Source organism: Marmota flaviventris, chromosome 13 (genome assembly GCF_047511675.1).
Source record: "Marmota flaviventris isolate mMarFla1 chromosome 13, mMarFla1.hap1, whole genome shotgun sequence".
NCBI lineage: Eukaryota > Metazoa > Chordata > Mammalia > Rodentia > Sciuridae > Marmota > Marmota flaviventris.
The window spans coordinates 42418947-42441283 of NC_092510.1; the positions used below are offsets into that span (position 1 = coordinate 42418947).

The following is a 22337-nucleotide window of genomic DNA, read 5'->3' on the forward strand; positions in this document are numbered from 1 at the left end:
AATTTGGAGCCCGACCCCACAGTATGTAGATCGTAGCCAACTTTTTCTTCTATCAGACGGCGTGTCTCTGATTTGATATCAAGCTCCTTGATCCATTTTGAATTCACTTTTGTGCATGGCGAGAGAAAGGGATTCAGTTTCATTTTGTTGCATATGGATTTCCAGTTTTCCCAGCACCATTTGTTGAAGATGCTATCCTTCCTCCATTGCATGTTTTTAGACCCTTTATCAAATATAAGATAGTTGTAGTTTTGTGGATTGGTTTCTGTGTCCTCTATTCTGTACCATTGGTCCACCCGCCTGTTTTGGTACCAGTACCATGCTGTTTTTGTTACTATTGCTCTGTAATATAGTTTGAAGTCTGGTATCGCTATACCGCCTGATTCACACTTCCTGCTTAGCATTGTTTTTGCTATTCTGGGTCTTTTATTTTTCCATATGAATTTCATGATTGCTTTCTCTATTTCTACAAGAAATGCCGTTGGGATTTTGATTGGCATTGCATTAAACCTTTTTAAATTACTGTTGTTTTTTTTTATATTTATTTTTTAGTTGTCGGCGGACACAACATCTTTGTATGTGGTGCTGAGGATCGAACCTGGGCCGCACGAATGCCAGGCAAGCACGCTACCGCTTGAGCCACATCCCAGCCCCAATAAATATATTTAATCACAACAAATAAAGGGGAAAACCCATCATGATGGGTATAGGTTAAGCTCATTTGTGATTTAGAAACAAACCAAGCAGAGTGTGGTGTCACATTACTTGTAATCCCATCTACTCAGGCTGAGGCAGGATGATCAGAAGTTTGAAGCCAGCCTCTCCAGTTCATAAGACCTTGTTTCCAAGATAAAAAAAGGACTGAGACAGTGGCTCAGTGGTAGAGTGCATGTGGAAGGCCCTGAGTTTGATTCCCAGCACTACAAAACAAAAGACAACACAACAAACCAAACAACCAAAAACTTCCCCGACAAAGATATAGAGCAGAACTTTCCTAACCTGTTGGGGGGTACATACACACCTGTGTTACTCTGAAGAGTGAAGATTGAAAGCACTTTCTTTATAATAAGACAGTCCACTGTCACTATTTCTTCGGTTCTAGAATGTCCTTGCCACGTAAGCAAGATAAGAAAGACAAAAGAAATAAGTCTTATGAAGGAAACAACAACAGAAAAATCAATATTCTTAGATAATTTTTATATGATTATTGAGTTAAAAAAATGATCTATAGACAGATTATTAGAAAAAGGAATTATTTTTTGTATTTTTATTTTTAATATTTTTTAGTTGTCGATGGACTTTTATTTATTTATATGTGGTGCTGAGAATCGAACTCAGTGCCTCACACATGCTAGGCAAGTGCTCTGCCACTGAGCCCCAACCCCAGCCCAGAAAAGGGAATTATTAATAAGATAGCTTGCTGATTTATATGAAATCAGTTAAATATTAAATATTACACACTCTACCACTGAGCAACTCAGTGGTAGAGTGTGTAATAAGCATATACAAGGCTTTGTGTTCAGTTCCCAGAACTGGAAGGTTTTGTTTTGTTGGTTTTTTTTTTTTTTTTTTTTGGTTCTGGCAATGAACCCAGGTGTGCTTTACCACTGAGCTACATCTTAAGGTTTTTTAATTTTGAGACAGGGCCTTGTTAAGTTGCTCAGGCCGACCTTAAACTTTGCCATACTCCTGCTTCGGCCTCCTCAGTCTCTGGGGTTATAGGTGTGTGCTACCATGCCCAGCTGAAAGTAGATTAAAACAAAAAAAAATTTTTAAGATGTTGATGCGGGCTGGGATTGTGGCTCAGTGGTAGAGCGCTCGCCTAGCATGGGCGGGACCCGGGTTCGATCCTCAGTACCACATAAAAATAAAGGCATTGTGTTGTGTCCATCTACACCTTAAAAAAAAAAAAAAGATGTTGATGGACTTTTATTTTATTCATTTATTTACATGTGGTGCTGAGAATCGAACCCAGTGCCTCACACATGCTAGGCAAGCAAGCACTCCACCACTGAACCACAACCCCAGCCCTGAAAGTACATTTTTATATACCAGGAATGAGAGGGAAAATACTTAAATAGGAAACTTCTACTTAACACAAAGTGACTGTTCTTAAAAAATGATAACATCATTAAAGATAAAGACCATGAAAATTAAAGAATACTAAAGAGATGTGACCGTTGTATGCAATACCTACTCCTAGACTGAATCTTACACGGGAGAGGTAAAATGCTGTAATATATATTATTGGGTCACTTGACCAAATCAGGAATCAGATGTAAATATAGTATCTATGTTAAATTTTCAGGAGTTGAAAATTATCCTATGGCCATGTAAGAGAATATGTCTATTGTTAAGAAACGTGCACTACAATTTTTAGGGGTAAAGGCCATGGTATTTACTACCTCTGAAGATGGTTCAAAAAGATAACTATGTATGGGGAGGGAGAGTGAAAGATAGGGTAAAATGTTTATAGCTGAATCTGGGTATTGTGTATACAGTTTTTTTCTTTCTTATTAGTCCTGATTTTTTTTTCCTTCAAGTTTGAAGTTATTTCTAAAGAAAAAGTTAAAATACTTTTTATAATAACAACAAATATAAGAAAACCCTAATGCAGCTTTGTGATATTAGCTATTCACTTAGTTTTTCTTTAACACAAGTTAAATTGTTATTGATTTGACTTTCTTCTAAAACAGAGGTGGGAGGCTTGACTATGTTTGGTCACAATTTTTGACCTTTCTTCTTTTAAAATAATTTTTAATTGTTTATGGACCTTTATTTCATTTATTTATAAGTGGTGCTGAGAATCAAACCCAGTGCCTCACACATGATAGGCAAGCATTCTACCACTGAGCCACAACCCCAGCCCCTTTCTTTATTTTTAATACCTATAAGCAGAGTAGTTTTTTGAGAAGTTATTGTACTTTTAATTTTGGTTGTAGATGTACAAGTTCTACTTGGAACTTGTAAGTGTGCATTGGTTTGCCTGTTGTATAGCAAAGCGTTTCTTTCTTTCTTTTTTTTTTTTTAAAGAGGTCACAAATATTTTTAAAAAATATTTATTTTTTCATTGTAGTTGGACATAATACCTTTATTTTATTTATTTTTATGTGGTGCTGAGGATCAAACCCAGGTTCTTGCATGTGCTAGGCGAGCGTTCTACTGCTGAGCCACAACCCCAGTCCTGCAAAAGCATTTTCATTGAGTAGTTTCACAGGTTGGAGCTCTACATTGTCCCTCTTGGATAAACTTGCAGTTTCTGTTTTTTTTTTTTTTAAAGAGAGAGGGGGGGAGAGAGAGAGAGAATTTTAATATTTATTCTTTAGTTTTCGGCGGACACAACATCTTTCTTTGTATGTGGTGCTGAGGATCGAACCCGGTCCACACGCATGCCAGGTGAGCGTGCTACCGCTCGAGCCACATCCCCAGTCCCTATTTTATTTTTTAAGTGAGAATTAAGACACTTGAGCTATAACACATGACAAAATCTGTATTTTTACAAATCCCTCTATTACCTAAACTTTTACTGTTGTAATTCTCACACCTCATGATATCTTTTTCTTTTTTCTTTTCTTTTTTTTTTGTTCTGGGGATTGAATCCAGGGGTGCTCTACCAGTGAGCTACAACCCAGTCCTCTTTATTTTATGTACATATGTATGTATGCTTTTATACTGATAATTCAGGGGTGCTTTACCACTGATCTACATCCCTGTTCTTTTTATTTTTTATTTATCAAGATAAATTTCTGAGGCTTGCCTCAAACTGTGATCTTCCTGTCTCAGCCTCCTGAGTCTCTGGGGTTACAGCCATGTAGCACCATGCTGGGCTGTCTCTCTCTTTCTTTATTATTATTTTTTTTAATCATCTTTACTGAGACTTTCCGAAGGATTTAACTTCAGTTTTGCAGAAATAATATTGTATAAATGATTAATGTATTTATATAATACTTAAATTATATCTTTTGATGACTCAATTAGCATAAACTGGGTTGGAAATAAGTACTGTTGACTTGCTAAGCATGCAACTCAGCTGATACTTAGAATAGTCCCTATTTTTTTTTCTTTTGGGTTGTAAATGGACATAATACATTTTTTATTCATTTTTATGTGGTACTGAGGATCGAACCCAGTGCCTAACACATACTAGGCAAATGCTCTATCATAACCCCTATTCTTATGTGTGGGCATCATTGGTCTTTTTCAGAAAGAATGCATAGGGTCTCTTATTTGGTTAAGCAGAGGGTGATTGAGAGGTTCTATAGTAGTAGTTCAGTAGAAATAAGTAGCTGTAAATAAATGGTTGGCTAGTTTTATTAAGTGGCTCATTTAATAATTGTACTCAGTACTACAAAATGAATTTTGAATCATTCAAGTTAATTTCATTATGATTATACCAGGAAGCTGGGTGTGGTGGCTTGTGCCTATAATTCCAGTGACTCAGGAGGCTATGGCAGGGGGATTAAAAATTGGAGGCCAGCTTCTCAATTTAGCAAGACTGTAAATCTCCCCTCCTTCCCCAAATGGTACATGGCTTGGTATAGAGCACCTCTGCGTTCATTCCTCAGTACTGCAAAAAAACAAAAAAGATTATACCAAGGAACTGATTTGAGGAAGTATGACACTAATACCATCATTTGATTCACATCTGATATGGTATACTAGGTTTCTTTCCCTCTTGCCATTATTTTCAATTTCTATTTGATAATTAGTTATGATTTAAGTTCAGATAAAGACTCTGCTCTGGTTAACTTGTGCAGAAAGGTGTTAGAAGTTGGTTGAGGGCTGCAGAAGCAGGATCCCATGGGATACCTCCCAGAAAACTATTGATGTCAAGGGTGCTGTCTGTTACAAATAGAAAGGTGAAGAACCAGGGTCCAGGCTCATCGCACCTTGGTTGAGATCTGGAGAACAGGAAGTTGCTTCTGTATCTGTTTGTTCCATGAATACATTATTTAGTTGTGACCCAAAGTGTTAGAACTGTTACTTCAGAGCCAAACTGTCAAATCTGTTTCTGTCAGAATGCCTTATGTGGGTGTTCACCTTTCTTACCACTTTGGTCCAGTTCTGAATTCAGGTCTTTTCAGGTTTGAGTAGCTTGAATCATATTTGGAATGCCTGTTGCAGGGTAAATTTTGGCTCTCTAGGCCCTGCAGTTTCTTGAAGATGAGCTTCTCAAGGATCTACCATATAAATTGCAGTAAGCCTATGATGATTCAGGCTTGGTTTCTCCTACCACCACTACCTTCTCTCAGTCTTTCTTTTTGGGGTATGCAGTTTCTTGACTCCTTCTCTGTCCTTGAATTTGCTATTCTCCTGCTTTAGCTTGTTGAGCCCTTGAGCCCTTGGGATTATAGGTATGTGCCACTAGGCCTTTTTTTTTTTTTAAAGCCAGCATGCAGATGTTACTGTAGCCTGGCAATTTGCTAAATTCTTGGCTTTAGCAGCATATTGACTTTCTATCATAATGTGTTTGGGTAGGTAGTGTTACCCTATTTTATTGATGTTAACTTTATGGAGGTCACACTCCTAATAAGTGAAGACCCACGTAGGGATCCAAACCAGTTTTCACTGATATGAGAAACTGTTTGTTTACATGATCTATGTGAGTGATATGTTTTTTCTCATCCTTTCACCTTCAGTCTGTGGCTATCTTTGCCTATGAGGTGACCCTTTTGGAGATAGCATATCGTTGGTTCTTGTTTTTTAATCCAATCTGCTAGAGTCTCTCTTTTTTTTTTTTGGTACAGGGATTGAACTCAGGGGTGCACAACCACTGAGCCACATCCCCAGACCTATTTTGTACTTTATTTAGATACAGGATCTCACTAGGTTGCTTAGCATCTTGCCTTTCCTGAGGCTAGTTTGAACTTGAGATCCTCCTGCCTCAGCTTTCTGAGCCACTGGGATTACAGGCAGGTGCCACCGTATCCAATTTATGTTTATTTTTATGTGGTGTGAGGATCGCACTGTGAGGCAAGTGCTCTACCACTGAGCCTCATCCCCAGCCCCTCTATTTCTAGTTTTTAACTTGAATTAGTTTCTCCTTTGATTGACTATTTCTTTAGTATAGCTCCTCCCTTTGCTGGTTTCCCCTTCATTTTATCTTTGTGGAATATTTTGTTGAGAAATGTTCTACAGCGCAGGCTTTCTAGTTGTAAATTCTTTTAACTTTTGTTTATCATAGAAGGTGTTTTTCATCTTCTCTTAATATAGACCATATTATGTAAGCTGTCACATATGTTGGCATACAATTGTAATATTACCTTAATATATTTTTAGCATCTGTAGGTTTATTTTCATAGTTTTCCTTCCATTGATATTTTCATATTATTGCTTTTTTCTTGATTAGACTTGCTTGATTTTTATCAAGCTTTAGCAGTATTATTTCTTCTATATTTTATATATTTCGACTCCTACTCTTGTTTATTCCTTTCTACTACGTAATTTGAAAATAATTTGATTGTTATTCTAGCTTTTTTCTGATACAAGTACTTTAAGTTATAAATGTTCATCTGAGTGCTGTTTCATCCCAGATATCCTGATATTAAGCTTTTATTATCACTCAGTTCAAATCACTTTTTATTTACTTTTCTTGTGCTTTCTTTTTTGACCACTGAGATATTATAAGTATGCCACTTAATTTTAAAATAGTTGACATGTGGGGGGTGGGGTTCTATATACTCCCACCCCCCTTTTTTTTACATTTCTAGCTTTATTTTTTATTATTAATTTTTAATATATAACAGCGAAATGCATTACAATTCATATTACACATATAGAGCACAACTTTTTCATATCTCTGGTTGTACACAAAGTATGTCCACACCAATTTATGTCTTCATACATGTACTTTGGATAATGATATCCATCACATTCCACCATTATTTGTAACCCCATTCCCCCTCCCTTCCCCTCCTACTCCTCTGCCCTATCTAGAGTTCATCTATTCCTCCCATGCTCCCCCTCCCTATCCCACTATGAATCAGCCTCCTTATATCAGAGAAAACATTAGGCTTTTTTTTTTTTTTTAGATTGGCTAACTTCACTTAGCATTATCTTCTCTGACTCCATCCATTTACCTGCAAATGCCATGATTTTATTCTCTTTTATTGCTGAGTAATATTCCATTGTGTATATATATCACATTTTATTTATCATTTATTTACTGAAGGGCATCTAGGTTGGTTCCACAGCTATTGTGAATTGTGTACTGCTGTAAACATTGATGTGGCTGTGTCCCTGTAGTATGCTGTTTTTAAGTCCTTTGGATATAGACCCAGGAGAGGGATAGCTGGGTCAAATGGTGGTTCCATTCCCAGTTTTCCAAGGAATGTCCATACTGCTTTCCATATTGGCTGCACCAATTTGCAGTCCCACCAGCAATGTATGAGTGTGCCTTTTTCCCCACATCCTCACCAACACTTTTTGTTGTTTGTATTCATAATAGCTGCCTTTCTGACTGGAGTGAGATGAAATCTTAGAGTAGTTTTGATTTGCATTTCTCTAATTGTTAGCGATGATGAACATTTTTTTCTTTTCTTTTTTTTTTGGTGCTGATGATTGAACCCAGGGCCTTGTGCAATTGAGGCAAGCATTCTACCAAGTGAGCTAAAGGTGATTGATTTCTTATGTAATAAATCATGCAGGAAGCACAGTCTGCATGATTTCAAATTAAAAAAGTAATGGAAATGCTTTTTATATTGATTGTATTGGTTACATACATGTCAAAACTGATCAAATTACATACTTCAAATATGTGCATTTTATTGTACTTCAATTTTACCTCAATAAAGCTATGGGAAAAAAAATGTTGTCTGTTGTTATGGTTTAGTGGTAGAGCACTTGCCTAGCATGTGTGAGGCACTGGGTTCGATACCCAGCACCACATAAAAAAACTGAATAAACAAAATAAAGGTATTAAATATACTAAAAATATTAAAAAATATATATTTCTGAAAAAAAAAAAACAGTTTATGTGGCCCCAAGGTCTATTCTTATCTTTTTTACTCACTGCCTTTAGTAAAGCAATCATAATTTGAAAGAAATTTATGAAATGATTTAGTTCAACTCCTGTCAAGGTGGTAATTTTGTATAAGATGTCATTTTGTCTTTCTTATTTGCTTGTGCCACTATTAAGTTAATTTGTTTTTGAATTTTTAGGACTTGTTTTTATTTAGTTGAATTTTTACATTATAAATTGTTGATTCCATAGTTAAAAGTGTACATTGAGCTACATTGACAGTTTTATTTTTGGGTACTAGGGATTGAACTCAGGGGCACTGAACCACTGAGCTACATCCCTACCAATTTTTGTATTTTATTAGAGACAGGGTATCACAGAATTACTTAGCGCCTCACCATTGCTGAGATGGGATTTGAACTCTTGATCCTCCTGACTCAGCCTCCTGAACTGCTGGGATTACAGGTGTGTGCCACCATGCCCCATTACATTGACCGTTTTGTATCCTATTATGCCTCTACTTTTCCGTATAAATAACCTTTTTTTCTATACAGAAAAAATATTATAAATCTTATCTTGTCCTTTACTTATTTTAATTAATAAAATAATTTGAAAAATCAATCCATATCTGAGCTCAGACCTTTCTCATTGTTTTTAGGTTGGCTGTACTGTGTTGTGGGAAGTATGACATTGATTTACCTATTTCCTTATTGATGGACAATAGACATAGTGTTAGAGAAGGGAAATGACAGTTGTAATTAAAATTTGACTCAATGTGTTTGAAAAATTATTGTAAGACTGAAGTGAATAACTTTTGGAGGAAGTTGCAAGTTTACACCTAGAATCAGTTACCTTGTGAGAATTTCATGTAAGAATAATGAAGTCTAGCCAGAATATAGCCTGAGTCAGGAAGGTAGTTGTCATAGCAGGTGGAGCCAAGTATAAGTAGTATTTTGCTGGCTCCAGCACTCTGCTTTCCATACTTGGACTGGACTGTTTTTGTTACTATAAAGAAATGACAGCCTGAATACTATGGATCTGTTAATCATGCCAGATCTTTGGTGAACAAGAGAAGGGGAAACCTTTCCAATTTGCCCAATAAGGCAAATTCTTGTTTTCATCCATGGAGAGTATAAGAGTGGTTTGATCAGGATTGTGAGCTGGCCAGTACAGACAGATTAGGATAATTTGCATTTCTTCTTAGGAACCTTCTTTTGGGACCCAGCCTAGAATCTCTCATCTGAAGCCAAAGGAACTTTCTAAGTTTTTTTTTTTTTTTTTGTACTGGGGATTGAACCCATGGATACTTAACCAGTGAGCTACATCCCTAGCCCTTTTTTATTTTTTATTTTGAGACAGGTTTCCCTTAGTTGCTTAGACCTCGCTAAGTTGCTGAGGTTGGCCTTGAACTTGTGATACTCCTGTCTCAGCCTCCTGGGTTGCTGGGATTATAAGTGTGTACCAACGTGCCCAGCTAACTGTTTTTTTGAGAAAGAGTCTCTTTATGTTGCCCAAGGTGGTCTTGACCTGTGATTCTCCTGAGTAGCTGGGTTTACTGGTATGTACTGCTTGGCTTTTTTTTTTTTTCCTTTTAGACAGAAAGTTTTGCATAGAGTCATTTGTTGTCTTGACTCTTCTGTTCCAGGACCACTTCCCCAAGTCCACTTTCCCGTTCCTAGCCTACTCTCTGCAGGCCAGTGGAACAGGATATAGGTGTGATCTCAATGGGACCAAAAAGATTAGTGAAAAATTAACTGGATCTGGGGAAAGGATTGAGGCCTTGTTTAGGTGAAGAGCTTTTTTTGGTGTGTGCTTTCTAGCATAGGGACCATGTCTGTGGGGTCCTGCCTGGGATGGTAGAATAAGGCAGTTTTTAGAGTGCTTCGTGGTTCAGTGCCTAGATAGGTGTGCTAATGTGTTATGTAGAGCTTTTGAGGTGGCCTGCTACTTCCCTTTTCCTCCCAGCCATTTGAGTGGCCAACCATTTGAGAAAGTTGGAGATGGAAGGTCAGAGTATTAGGAGCAAGATTGGAGAATGTGGTTTTCTTTCCTTTCTGTCTTGCTCTAGATGCCTTTGTTAGTTTGCTAGGGCTGCTGTAACAAATCATCACAAACTTGAATGGTGTAAAACAAGAGAAATATGTTCTCTCTTAGTTCTAGAGACTTGAAGTCAAAATCAAGATTTCAGCAGAGCCATACTCTTTTTGAAAAAGAGTTGAGGGAAAGATCAGTTCCCTGCCTTTCTGTTGGTTTCTTGTGTTTGCCAGCAATCCTTGGTCTTCTGTGGCTTACAGCTGAATGATTCCAGTCTCTGCCTCAGTCTTTACTTCCATCTTCACAAGGGGATCTTTCCTCAGTCTCTTTCTCTTCTTAAAAGGATTTCAGTTAGGTAGGTACCCATGCCTGTAATCCTAGTGACTTTTGGGAGGCTGAGGCAGGAGGATTGAAAGTTTTGAGGCCAGACTCAGCAATTTAGTGAGAACTTTCTCAAAATCAAAAAATAAAAAGTACCTGGGATGCTGCTCAGTGGTTTGTCCCTCCTACCCAAAGAACATCAGTTATATTGAACTAATGCCTGCCCTGATTGACTTGATCTTTTTATTTTTTTTGGGGGGGGGGGTTTACTGGGGATTGAATTCAGGGGTACTTGACCACTGATCCACATCCCCAGCCCATTTGTGTTTTGTTTAGGGATAGGACCTTGACTTTGCTGAGGCTGGCTTTGAACTTGTGATCCTTCCGCCTCAACCTCCTGAGCCTCTGGGATTATAGGCATTGTGCTCAGCCCACCAGTCCATTTTTTATATTTTATTTTGAGACAGGGTCTTGCTAAGTTGCTCAAGGCCTCACTAAGTTGCTGATGATTGCTTTGAACTCTCGATTCTCCTGCCTCAGCCTCCTGAGCCACTGAGATCACAGACGTGCGCCACCATGCCCGGCCGGATTGACCTCATCTTAACCCAATTACATCTGCAAAAACCCTATTTTCAGATAAGATCACACTCATGGGTTTTGGGTGTTAGGTTTCAACATGTCTTGGGGGGGATGGTGCATGAATCACCTCAGAGCCATGTTGACTAAGGCAGTCTGCAGAATGAACAGAAGCTTGTTGCTCACTGTGAGACCAAACCAGTGAGCTGCAGTGTTGAAATGAAAGACCAGACTTCATCTCCCTTAGAATTGGGAACTGGAGACAGCAGGGTGGTACTAAGGAGTAACTTTCTTTATTCAGTTTTTTTTTTTTTTAAAGACTCTCACTATAAGAAAGTAGTAGTGACAGGACTGGAGGGTTTGGACCTCCAGAATTTGGCAGGTCTTTGTGAAGTATTCTTCCTCCTGGTGGAGGCTAAAATAGCATCTCTTCTAAAGTAGCACAGCTGGGGATTGTGCCTTGGTTGTTCTTTCATTGCCTAACCTAATGCTTATCTACTAAACTGATATTTGCTGAATTTCCCAGGGGATGTACTTTATAGTAGATTCTGAAGTGTTCTCTTCATAGATAGTGCAGATCTATGGCAGGCCTTGTGGAAGAAACTAATACATGATGTGAGACATCAGTTTTTATTCTTTCCTCAGAGTAATTTTTTTTTTTTTTTAAAGCCAGGGATTGAACCCAGAGGTACTTTACCACTGAGCCATATCCCCAGCCTATTTTGAGATTAGACCTTGCTGAGTTGCGTAGGGCCTTGCTAAGTTGCTGAGGCTGGCTTTGAATTTGCGATCCTCCTGCGTTGCTGGGATAACAGATGTGCCACTGTACCCAGCTAGAAGTTGTTTAAGAGAGTGCTGGTTAGAAATACCAAGTATGCACAAGGACAGCAATGTAGAATATGACATTACATTTGGCAGGAAAGGATTAGCTTGTTTCTTTTTTATTATTAAGTAAAATATGTATTGTTATTAGAATAAGGAGAGTAAATGTTTTCCCTTCTAGTAAGGTAAAAAAAAATTCAGAAAAGAAGGTGGGGGGTGGATTAGTGGTGGGCTTTTTTCTTCACTTGTTGGAAAAGCTCTTTAGCTTATTAAATTCTTAGGGACTGGGCAAAGTAGTGTTTGCTTATAGTTCCAGCTACTTAGGTGGCTGAGGTAGTAGGATGACTTGAAGCCAAGAGCTTAAAGTCAGCCCTGGCAATACAATAAGATGTCGTCTCCTAAAACAAATAAAAAAAATACAACCATGTAGAACATTCTTAGTGTACTTGCTTTATATATGGCCATTTAGTTTAGCGGGTCTCAAAAACATTGAAGGCTAAGTCTGTAGAGGCAGAATTACAACATTACATCAGAGTTATTGTTGTCAGTCACTTTGGGGACTCAGTCTCTAAAAAGGTGTAGCATTATTAAAAAAAAATTGCATCATCATCATCAGCTGAAATTGTGGTGATTCTTGTGAAATATAACAATCTTTTTTCAACCACAAAACATTACTGCAAGAGCCTTTTAAAATTATTCCCTCTTGGATCAGAGAAATAAAGGTAAAGGACAAAGAAGAGGGGTTGGGGATTTAATTGTAATAACATGATTAAGTTTAATGATAAATGTGGATTAGGAAAAAGTATAACTGCTTTTAAAAAAATATTTATTTTTTAGGTGCAGATGGACACAACACAATGCCTTTATTTTTATGTGGTGCTGAGGATCGAACCCAGGTCCCTCCTGTGCTAGGCGAGTGCTCTATTGCTGAGCCACAATCCCAGCCCCATAACTGCTTTTAAAAATTTTTCTTTTTTTAGTTGCAGATGGACACAACACCTTTATTTATTTATTCATTTTTATGTGGCGCTGAGGATCAAACCCAGTGTCTCAAACATGCTAGGCAAGAATTCTACCACTGAGCTACAACCCCAGCCCTTTAAACTACTTTTTTTTTTTTTTAGTTGTAAATGGATTTTTTATTTATTTATATGCAGTGCTGAGGATCGAACCCAGGGCCTCACACATGCCAGGCAAGTGCTCTACCACTGAGCCACAACCCCAGCCCCCTATAAACTGCCTTTTAAAGTAATGAACATAGGGCTGGGGATGTGGCTCAAGCCGTAAGGCGCTCGCCTGGCATGTGCGGGGCGCTGGGTTCGATCCTCAGCACCACATAAAAGTAAAGATGTTGTGTCCACCAAAAACTGAAAAATAAAATACTAAAAAAAAATTCTCTCTCCTCTCTCTCTCGTAATGAACATAAATAGTCAACCCAAAAAAAGAAATGAAGATGGTTTTGTGTCCAAAAATCATCAATGCTACCAATAATCAAAAACATCAAATTTAATATCAAACTTTTTTTTTAGGTAGTGGGGTTAAAATTTTACTTAACTTTATGTGTTTTAAATTTTATGATAAACATATATTGACTTTATAGATTGGAAAATTTAAAAACCTAAGGTCAAATCAAAGGTCAAAGACCAAAACTAATGTGGTGTGTTGGTGCATGCCTATAATCCCACTGATTTGAGAGGCTGAGGCAGGAGGATTGCAAGTTCAAAGCTAGCCTCAGCAACTTATTGAGGCCATAAGCAACAAGTGAGATTTGTCTTAAAATGAGACATAAAAGGGGGGCTGGGATGGTGTTCAATCCCTGCTACCCTTCCCCCACAAAACCCCCAACCTCCCGCACATCTAAACCATATCAATCTGATTATCTGATTTGTAGGCATAACTATTTTTGTATAGTTGAGTAGTTATGCTAGGAAGAAAGAAAGTATATTTTCTACTCCAGTTAGCAAACTGTGTCAAGGGCTGAGATTTAATTTTTTAAATGTCTTAATTTTTTAATGACTTTTTTTTTTTTTTAAAGAGAGAGAATTTTTTAATATTTATTGTTTAGTTTTTGGCGGACACAACATCTTTGTTTGTATGTGGTGCTGAGGATCGAACCCGGGCCGCATTCATGCCAGGTGAGCGCGCTACTGCTTGAGCCACATCCCCAGACCAATTTTTTAATGTCTTAATAGTCTCTGCTTCATTTTCTTGTCAGAGCCACTGATTTGTTGCATAAACCAGAAATCTTGACTCCTGTTCTTTTCACTTCTGTTAGGAAATTTTGTTCACAGTATATCATATTCTGTAATCTGATCCCTTCTTATTGCCCACCCCTGGTTGAAGCTGCCTTTTTATATTGTCTGGTTTAGTGTAAATCACCTACTTGCTCCTCTCTTTGCTTCTGTCATTGTCCTTCTTTATACAATAGTCACAATAATACTAAGTGTGAGCCAGTAAACTTTTCTGCTCCAGGTCCTCTAGAAGTTACCTTAGAAAACAGTCATTTCCTTGAAAGAAAAATGCATGTTTGATTTCCATGAACTGGATAGATAAAAGGGGAAGAAGCCCAAGGTTCTTATCCCACTGAAGGTAGCTTGCCAAACTCCTCTCCCGTTTTTTCCTCTCATTGTTTTTACTCTTGATTACTGAGTTCCCAGTATATATCACATCCTTGCTATTTATTTATTTATTTGTTTTTTAGGTGTAGATGGACACAACACAAGACCTTTATTTTTATGTGGTGCTGAGGATTGAACCTGGGTCCCACCCGTGCTAGGCGAGCGCTCTCCCGCATCCTTGCTATTTCTTACAGCACCCAAATTCTCCTTCCTTGCTGTTGCCTCTGTTGAAAATGCTCTTCTTCCAGATATTTGAATGACTAATTCCCTTCTTCAGGCCTTTCCTGAATTTCACTTTCTCTAAAATGCTGTCTTTGGCCTCCTCTGTGTGAAACAGTAACCCTCCCCTTTTTTTTTCCTCGCAGAATTTACTACTTACTTATTGTCTGTTTCACTCCATTAGAATGAGGACTTACTGACTGACTGCCCAGCATTTAGGCATTCAGTAATTATTTGGCAAATGACTGGATGAATTTCCAATTTCTTTGTCAGTAGCTTCTTCTGCCTTGAGGAATACTCAGGCCACTCATGTACTTTGGCCAGGGGGAAAGGAACCCTACTTTTCATGGACCAAATGTTTCTGTGGGCTTCTTCCTTTTTCTTACTGCTCAGATTTTTCTATTCTAATAATTTTTACCAGTTAAGCAAATGAATCTCTTTTTTTTTTTTTAAATAACATTTCTGTGTTTGGGATTAATGCTTTCCTTTCTTTGAATTTGGTATCATTTTATATAAATACTTTAGCATTTAGGTGCCTCTTCCATCATTCAGCTGGCAAATAATTATTGCAGCAGACCTTGTGAGCCAGGCTGGGTGCCAGGCTATATGCCAGGGTTCAAAGAGATGGTGAACCTGCCTTTCCCTTGAAAGCTGATAGTTCAGTGGGTGGTTGGAATTGCCAACAGTTGGGAGAGGCAAGTGCCATAATGAAGGATGCAGAGGAGGGAGGTTGGACCATGAGTGTTTCATCCAGGTAGTGCCTGAGTGTTGGGAATTTCAAGGGTGGGTGAGAGTTTGCCAGGTGAGGAAGCAGGCAAAGGGTACTCCAAGGAGAGGGAAAATGGGCAGAGGCACAGAGAGCTTTAACTTGTTAGAGAAGCACAAGTCAGTGAGTATTGTTGGAGTGTAAAATATAGTTGCCTCTTTGTATCTGAGTGCTCTGTGCTTCAGTGAATTCAACCAAGTGCAGATCAGAAATATTTGAAAAAAATTTTGTATTGAACATGTCTTCTTACTATTCCCTAAACAGTACAGTATAAAAACTATTAACTTAGCATTTGTGTTATATCAGGTATTATAAGTAATCTGAAGACTTAAAGTATACAGGAGGTTGTGTGTGAGTTATATGCAAATACTAAGCCATTTTATATAAAGGACTTGAGCATCCTAGGATTCTGGTATACCAGAATTTCTATTCTAATATTCTTTACTAGTGAAGCAAATTAATGTCTCTCTCTCTCTCTCTCTCTTTTTTTTTTTTTTTTAAATCATAGGGGAGAGGTCCTAGAACCAATCCCTTATGGATCCAGAGGGACAACTATGATGTAGGCACTGACGGTGGACAAGGCAAAGTTACGCAAGGGCCAGATTCAGCTGCTTGTAAATAATTACATGCTTACTGTGTAGAGTGAGAGTTTCATTCTACAGGTCATGGATTTGCATATGTGTGCCTATGTTTATATAAAGGGAGATTGGGTAGGGAGGACCTCAATTTTTTTCTTTTGTGTGTTTCCTTTCTGAGGGAAGGAGAATCCAAAATATTTTCTGCTATTTATTAATATATCTCCATGCAGATTTTTTCTCCTTTATATTGTAAATTCCTAAAGGGTGGCAGGGTTTAATTTTTATGTTTCCTGTATCTCCTCACTACAAATATTGTGAGATAGATGGCTCATTTAAACTCCCTTCCTTCCTTTCTGCTAGGGATTAAACCCAGCACGTGGCATATACAAGTGTTCTATCACCAAGCTACATCCCCAGCCATGTGCACTTAAATTTTCTTTAAGTAAATAGTTACCACTTCACTACCTTTTTACATCTCTTATTATCCCAGAACATGTCCTCCTCTTTTATCTGCCCCATCCTTCACCTCTTAATCTATCTATCAAGGAAGTTAAATTTATTAAGAAAAAAAAAAGCGGGGGAGGGGGAAAGAAAGCTTGTTTCAAGAAGATTTGATTTGTGCTGTCAGATGCCAGATCCTATCACTGAACCTACATGTGGATTGGGGTGGAATTCCTTACTGAGACAGTCACTCCAGTGCTTTTTATGTTTTTAGTTTAAATTTTTTTTTTTTAGTTGTAGATAGACACAGTATCTTTCTTTATTTTTATGTGGTGCTGAGATTCAAACCCAGTGCCTCACGCATGCAAGGCAAGTTATTTACCACTGAACTACAATCCCAGTATTACCAGTACTTTTTATGTACTTGCATTCCCCATGCTTGGCACATGTTACGTACTGAGTGAACATTGTTGAAGGGATCATCTCATTTATCTGCAGCAAGATGAGGTTGGTGTTTTTGTAGAAAAACCTCCCTTCTGTAATTTTTGCTTCTAAGCTCCAGACACACTAGACTCCTCTCCATTCTGCAGTATTTCTAGATTCTCTGCTACCTGGAGTGCTCATTCTGTCATCTGATCAGCTGCTGTATCTGCTTATAAGTCTTAACTCTGCTCCTTTCTGAGGAAGTGATTTCTGATTAGTCTAGGTGAACTTAGTTGCTGCTTCTTGTATACTTAAAAAAAATTTTTTTTGTTCAGTTTCTGGACGGTGAACTTGGAAGGTAAAGAGTTTACCCATTTCTCTCTTTCTAGTACTTAAGCATGTGGCCTGGTGGTTTTGTTGAACGATTGATGTGTACATTATTATAGAAAAGCTTGTTATGACAAGCTGGAAGGACATGTGAGTCAAGTTGTGCTAGGGATGGTGAATATCCTCCACTCAACCTAGATGAAACTTTTATACATGTGTACATATAAGTATGAGGGAGTCTTTCAGAACAACACCTTATGTGAACCTACAGGGTTAGAAAATTCATTTTTACTTGGAAGGATTTTGAGAGGCCAGCAGTATAGTTCAGTGATTCAGTGCCAAGAATAGGAACTTGACAAGAGGAGACTAGAAACTATTTTTTTTTTTTTTTATCTTTTCTTTTTCCCAGGGCCCAGGGAGAAATGTATGAGTCCCTATAAGAGGGTGGAATAGAGTGGAAATATCTAAGAGCAAAGTTCCTGCTGAGGGTGCCTACATTTTATTTGGGAGAAAAATACCACTGACCTTAACACACATAATACAGTGCCAATGACTGTGTCCTTCTCTCTGCAGAGACTGCCCTAGCCATCATGGAGGTGGTGGAGGCAGACAGTCCTCTGAATCCCAGCTGTAAAATAATGACCTTCAGACCCTCCATGGAGGAGTTCCGGGAGTTCAACAAATATCTTGCATACATGGAGTCTAAAGGAGCCCACCGAGCAGGTCTTGCAAAGGTGATTATGCTCAGATCCTGGCACGAGAAAGGATCACTTGGCCTTTAAATTGTGTTCTTAATCTTCACGATGTGGGCCGTTGTTTCTTCCTAAGGAAGGTATTTGTAATATCTTCGTTTTTGTTAATCCATGTGGAGCACTTGAAAGATAAATAATTAACTTATTTTTTTTTCAACTATTTATACTATGTTCTAAAGCTTCTTCTTTTTTCTTTTAAAATCAGGGTGGCCTATAGAAACCAGATATCCCGTACAGGTTTTCAGAGGTGTGACAATGTTCATGGTTTTCATCAGTTTCTCATAGAATACATTTTTTTTTTTGATACTTGGAATTTAACCCAGGGGGTACTTAACCGCTGAACCACATCCCCAGCCTTTTAAAATATTTTTTATTTAGAGACAGGTTTTTGCTGAGTTGCTTAGATTCTTGCTAAGTTGCCAAGGCTGGCTTTGAACTCACTATCCTCCTACCTCAGCTTCCCAAGCTGCTGGGGTTATAGGTGTGCACCACCATGTCAGACCAAGAACAATGATTAACCTGAAACTTCATCAATACTCTCCATCCCCTCTCCCATTCTTGCTTTGTTCCTTCCATTTTTTCTTTGTTTTTAATTAAATTAATTAATTAGTTTTTATGGTACTTGGGATTGAACCCAGGGCCTTTCATATTCTGGGCAAGTGCTCTACCACTGAGCTGCATCCCCAATCTTTTTTAAGAAAATATTATTTTGAGATAGGGTCTCACTTAAGTTGCCAGGCTGGCTTTAAACTTTTGATCCTTCTGCCCCAGTCTCTGGAGTAGCTGGGGTTACATGTGTGTCCCATTGTGCCCAACCTCATTTTATTTTTTTGATATAGCAGATTTATTGAGATATAATTTATATACTAGATAATTTACCCACTTAAATTTGTGTTTCAGTGGTTTCTAGTATTTCCATAGTTACATAGCTATCACCACTATTGAATCCCAGAAGATTTTCATCATCCCAAAAAGAAACTGTACCCATTGAACAGTCATTTCCTATTTCCTTCTAACCACCCAGCATGAGGCAACCACAATCTACTTTGTCTCTATGGATTTTTCTATTCTTTTTTCTTTTTAGTATTTATCAGATGTGAAGAGTGTCAATATGTACGTGGCACTGTGGCAGGGTGTGTGTGTGTGTGTTTGTGTGTGTGTGTGTGTGTGTGTGTCGGGGCCATGAGGGGCCAGAACTGATCAAGACCCCACCTTCATGGAGCTTATTATCTGATGGTAGGATTTTTAGGGTGATGAGATAGGGACATTTAAGCCAAGACCCAAAGGAAATAAAGAAACCAGCCTTCTCAAGATACAGTGACAGAAAAAATACTAAGTCCAGAGGCCAGGAGGCTGGCCTGAACTTCATGCATGGAAGGATTAGGAAGGCAGTCAGTGGAATTGGCACTCATGGGGAAGAGGGACATAATAAGTATGGTACAAAGAGGCCAGATGGTATTGGGCTTGTCCAGCTTCACAAATGCATAAGAAGTTTTATTTTAAGAGCAGTCAGAAGCATTGCCACACTTTAAGTGGGAGAGGAAGGTATGGTGATTGCTTATTTATTTCTTCTGCTGTTTTTGTGACATTATTTTGAAATGATCACACTAACTTCCATGAGAAGAATGAATTTAGAAGTGTGGGTCATGGGAGACAAGAGTACATGTAGGCTGTCTTTATCTAGTGAGGAGCTTATGGTGGCCTAGACCATTGAAGAAAGGCAGACGTGGTCTTTGGTTTAGTTGTGTTTGAAAATACTCATCTTTGGCTAGGTGCTTTGGTGTACTTGGGTAATCCCAGCAGCTCAGGAGGCTGAGGCAGGAGGATTGAGCATTCAGAGCCAGCCTCAGCAACTCAGAGAAAACTTGTCTTTAAATAAAATGTAAAAAAGGGCTGAGAATGTGGATCACATTGTGGTTAAGTGCCCCTGGGTTTAATCCTTAGTACCAAAAACAAAAACCTCATTTTTTCTTATTCTTATAGATGCCAAATAACATCCTGAAAAGATCATGGTGGTAGCTGGGTGTGGTGGTGCACGCCTGTAGTCCCAGAGGCTCAGGAGGCCTAGACAGGGGAATCGCAAGTTCAAAGCCAGCCTTTCCAATGGTGAGGTGCTAAGCAACTCAGTGAGAACCTGTCTTTAAATAAAATACAAAATAGAGCTGGGGATGTGGCTCAGTGGCCTAGTGCCCCTGAGTTCAGTCCCCAGTACCCCAAAAAAGAGATTGTGATTTAAGAACTGGAGGTATAAATGAATGCTTGGGGCCATAGGGGTGTTCTAAGGTACTGAGTACTATATTGCCTATTTGAACCCATAGATCCATAGTTAGAACTTTTAAAAATTTTTTCAATAAGGTTTTTAAAAATTTTATTTAATTTAAATTTTTATTGATTATTTTTACTTATATATGACATTAGGATACATTTTGACATAATCACAAAAGCATGGAATATAATTTGCTCTGATTCAGTCCCCAGCATTTCCCCCTTCCCCTGAGTTAGAGCTTTGAAAGAAAAACTGTGTTATGTCATTCATCCTCTGACCTGCAACCTAAGATGATTTATGTGTCCTTTCTTTTTCTTTTTTTTTTGTGGTGCTTTTTTCTTTTTTTTTTTTTTTGTGGTGTTGGGGATTGAACCAAGGACCTTGTGCATGCGAAGCAAGCACTCAGCCGACTGAGCTACATCCCCAGCCCCTATGTGTCCTTTCTATATTGGATATCTATATATCAGGGTCTTACCAAATGCTTAGGACCTCGATAAGTTGTGGAGGCTGGGTTTGAACTCGAGATCCTCCTGCCTCAGTCTCCAGGATTATAGGCATATGCCACCATGCCTGTCAGGAAATCTGTTGTAATTTAAATCTTTCCCTAGGAAGAATTATTTTTTTGTGCATGTTTTATTATTGTGCTATATTTTAAGTTCGTAATCTGGGTTTCTGTAGACTTGTCACTGTTTGTACATAAATCCCTGAGCCCTGGCAGAGCCCACTGCTAGATGGATCCACTCAACTGCACCAACATAAAGAGCTCTTTTTCAGTGCTGTGAAGGTCAAATAGTGTGGAGAGCTGATAGAAAGAATTTCCTGAACAGCAGAATTTGTTGTTCAGGTCCTCATCTGGGGACCTGATGCTACCTGTAACCGAGTTTTTACTGTTTCTGACATCTGACCCTGGAGGTCTGTCATTTTGTTATGTATCGTTAAGGATCAAAGTTCCTCCAAGAAAAGTTTAAAAAATTGGGGATATTAAGTTAAATATTAACTAGGAATGGGTGAAAGTTGAAACAAAGAGAAAGTTTATAATGAATTTCTCAGATGAGCTATCTTTATTTTAGCTTCTTGGTTTTTTTTTTTTTTTTTTTTTTTTGTACCCAGGGTTGAACTGAGGGATGCTTAACCACTAGCCACATCCCAGCCTTTTTTAGATTTTATTTAGAGACAGGGTCTCACAGAGTTGCAAGTGCCTCCCTAAGCTGCTAGGGCTGGCTTTGAACTCATGATCCTCCGATCTCTACCTACGCTTCTGCTTCCACTTCCACTTCGCTGGAATTACAGGCCTGCGCCATTGCTACCACGCCCTTCTCTAGTTTAGCTTCTTTATTTGGTTAACTATTTAAAAAACCCACTCAGTTTTAACACCTCAGACCCTCCAGATTATCTTTGAGGGAGAAATACTTCTTTAATTGAAGAGAATGAATGTATTATTTCAGAAATACTTGACATAAAATTTTGATCATGAACTTGTAATGGGTTAGCAAGGAGTTGGGGGAGGGGATTGAGCAGGTCTGTCTCTCTGCCTTGGGCTCTGAATGCAGCCCTTATCCTGTCTCCCTTTAGTTTCTTGTTTTCTCTCCCTTTAGTTTCTTGAAAGCATATACTGTGTTCCACTGAGATTTAGTAGAATAGCTTGTGGTAAGGAGGCATGTTCAGTAACTTTAGAAGAGGAAGCAGCAGCTACCCTCACAAGGGAGCTGCAGGCACATGGAGTACACCTGTGCTGTTCCTGGTTATTATGAAACAGAATAAAGTTAATGAGAACTACAATTAAAAGACACACCTGAGTCCAGAACAGCTTCTCTCCCTTCCTTAAAGTAAGATCGTTGGCAGAGTTGGAGACATTAATTTATTTAATCCTGTGATAATTTTCTATAACTTATTTTAGGAATATGGTGAACTATTTGTTTCTAATCATTTTTGCTACCTTTTATGTCAAGTCACTTGAACTCAGTTTTATTGGGTTCCCCTCTTGTTCTAGAAACTGCAGCAATAATAACTGTACAGAACTGTACTGAATCAAATCAAATGGTAAAAATCAAGACTGCATTGATGTAGCTGGTTTGTTTTGGGGCTAGCCCTGGGGAACAGAGCCACCTGTGAAGTTCTTTGTTAATACACTTTTGATAGCATTTAATGAATTGGTTTTAATTTATGACTTGAAGGCAGTGGAGTTAAAGTTTTATTTTACATTTTAAACATTAAAAATATTTTAATGTTCTTTC

General features: G+C 38.3%; 1 protein-coding gene across 8 annotated transcripts in view; it reads left to right on the forward strand.

Annotated features, from left to right (window-relative positions):
* Kdm4c (lysine demethylase 4C) overlaps nucleotides 1-22337 on the forward strand; it is a 394812-nt gene that overhangs the window by 29258 nt on the left and 343217 nt on the right. For all 8 annotated transcript variants that reach the window (XR_011704102.1, XM_027943079.3, XM_071600636.1 and 5 more), the window contains exon 2: nucleotides 17659-17819. Coding sequence is in view for 7 of the 8 variants with exons in the window: in XM_027943079.3 (XP_027798880.2) it covers nucleotides 17676-17819 (144 nt within the window). In the remaining variant the exon portion in view is untranslated. The remainder of the gene's footprint in view (nucleotides 1-17658; nucleotides 17820-22337) is intronic.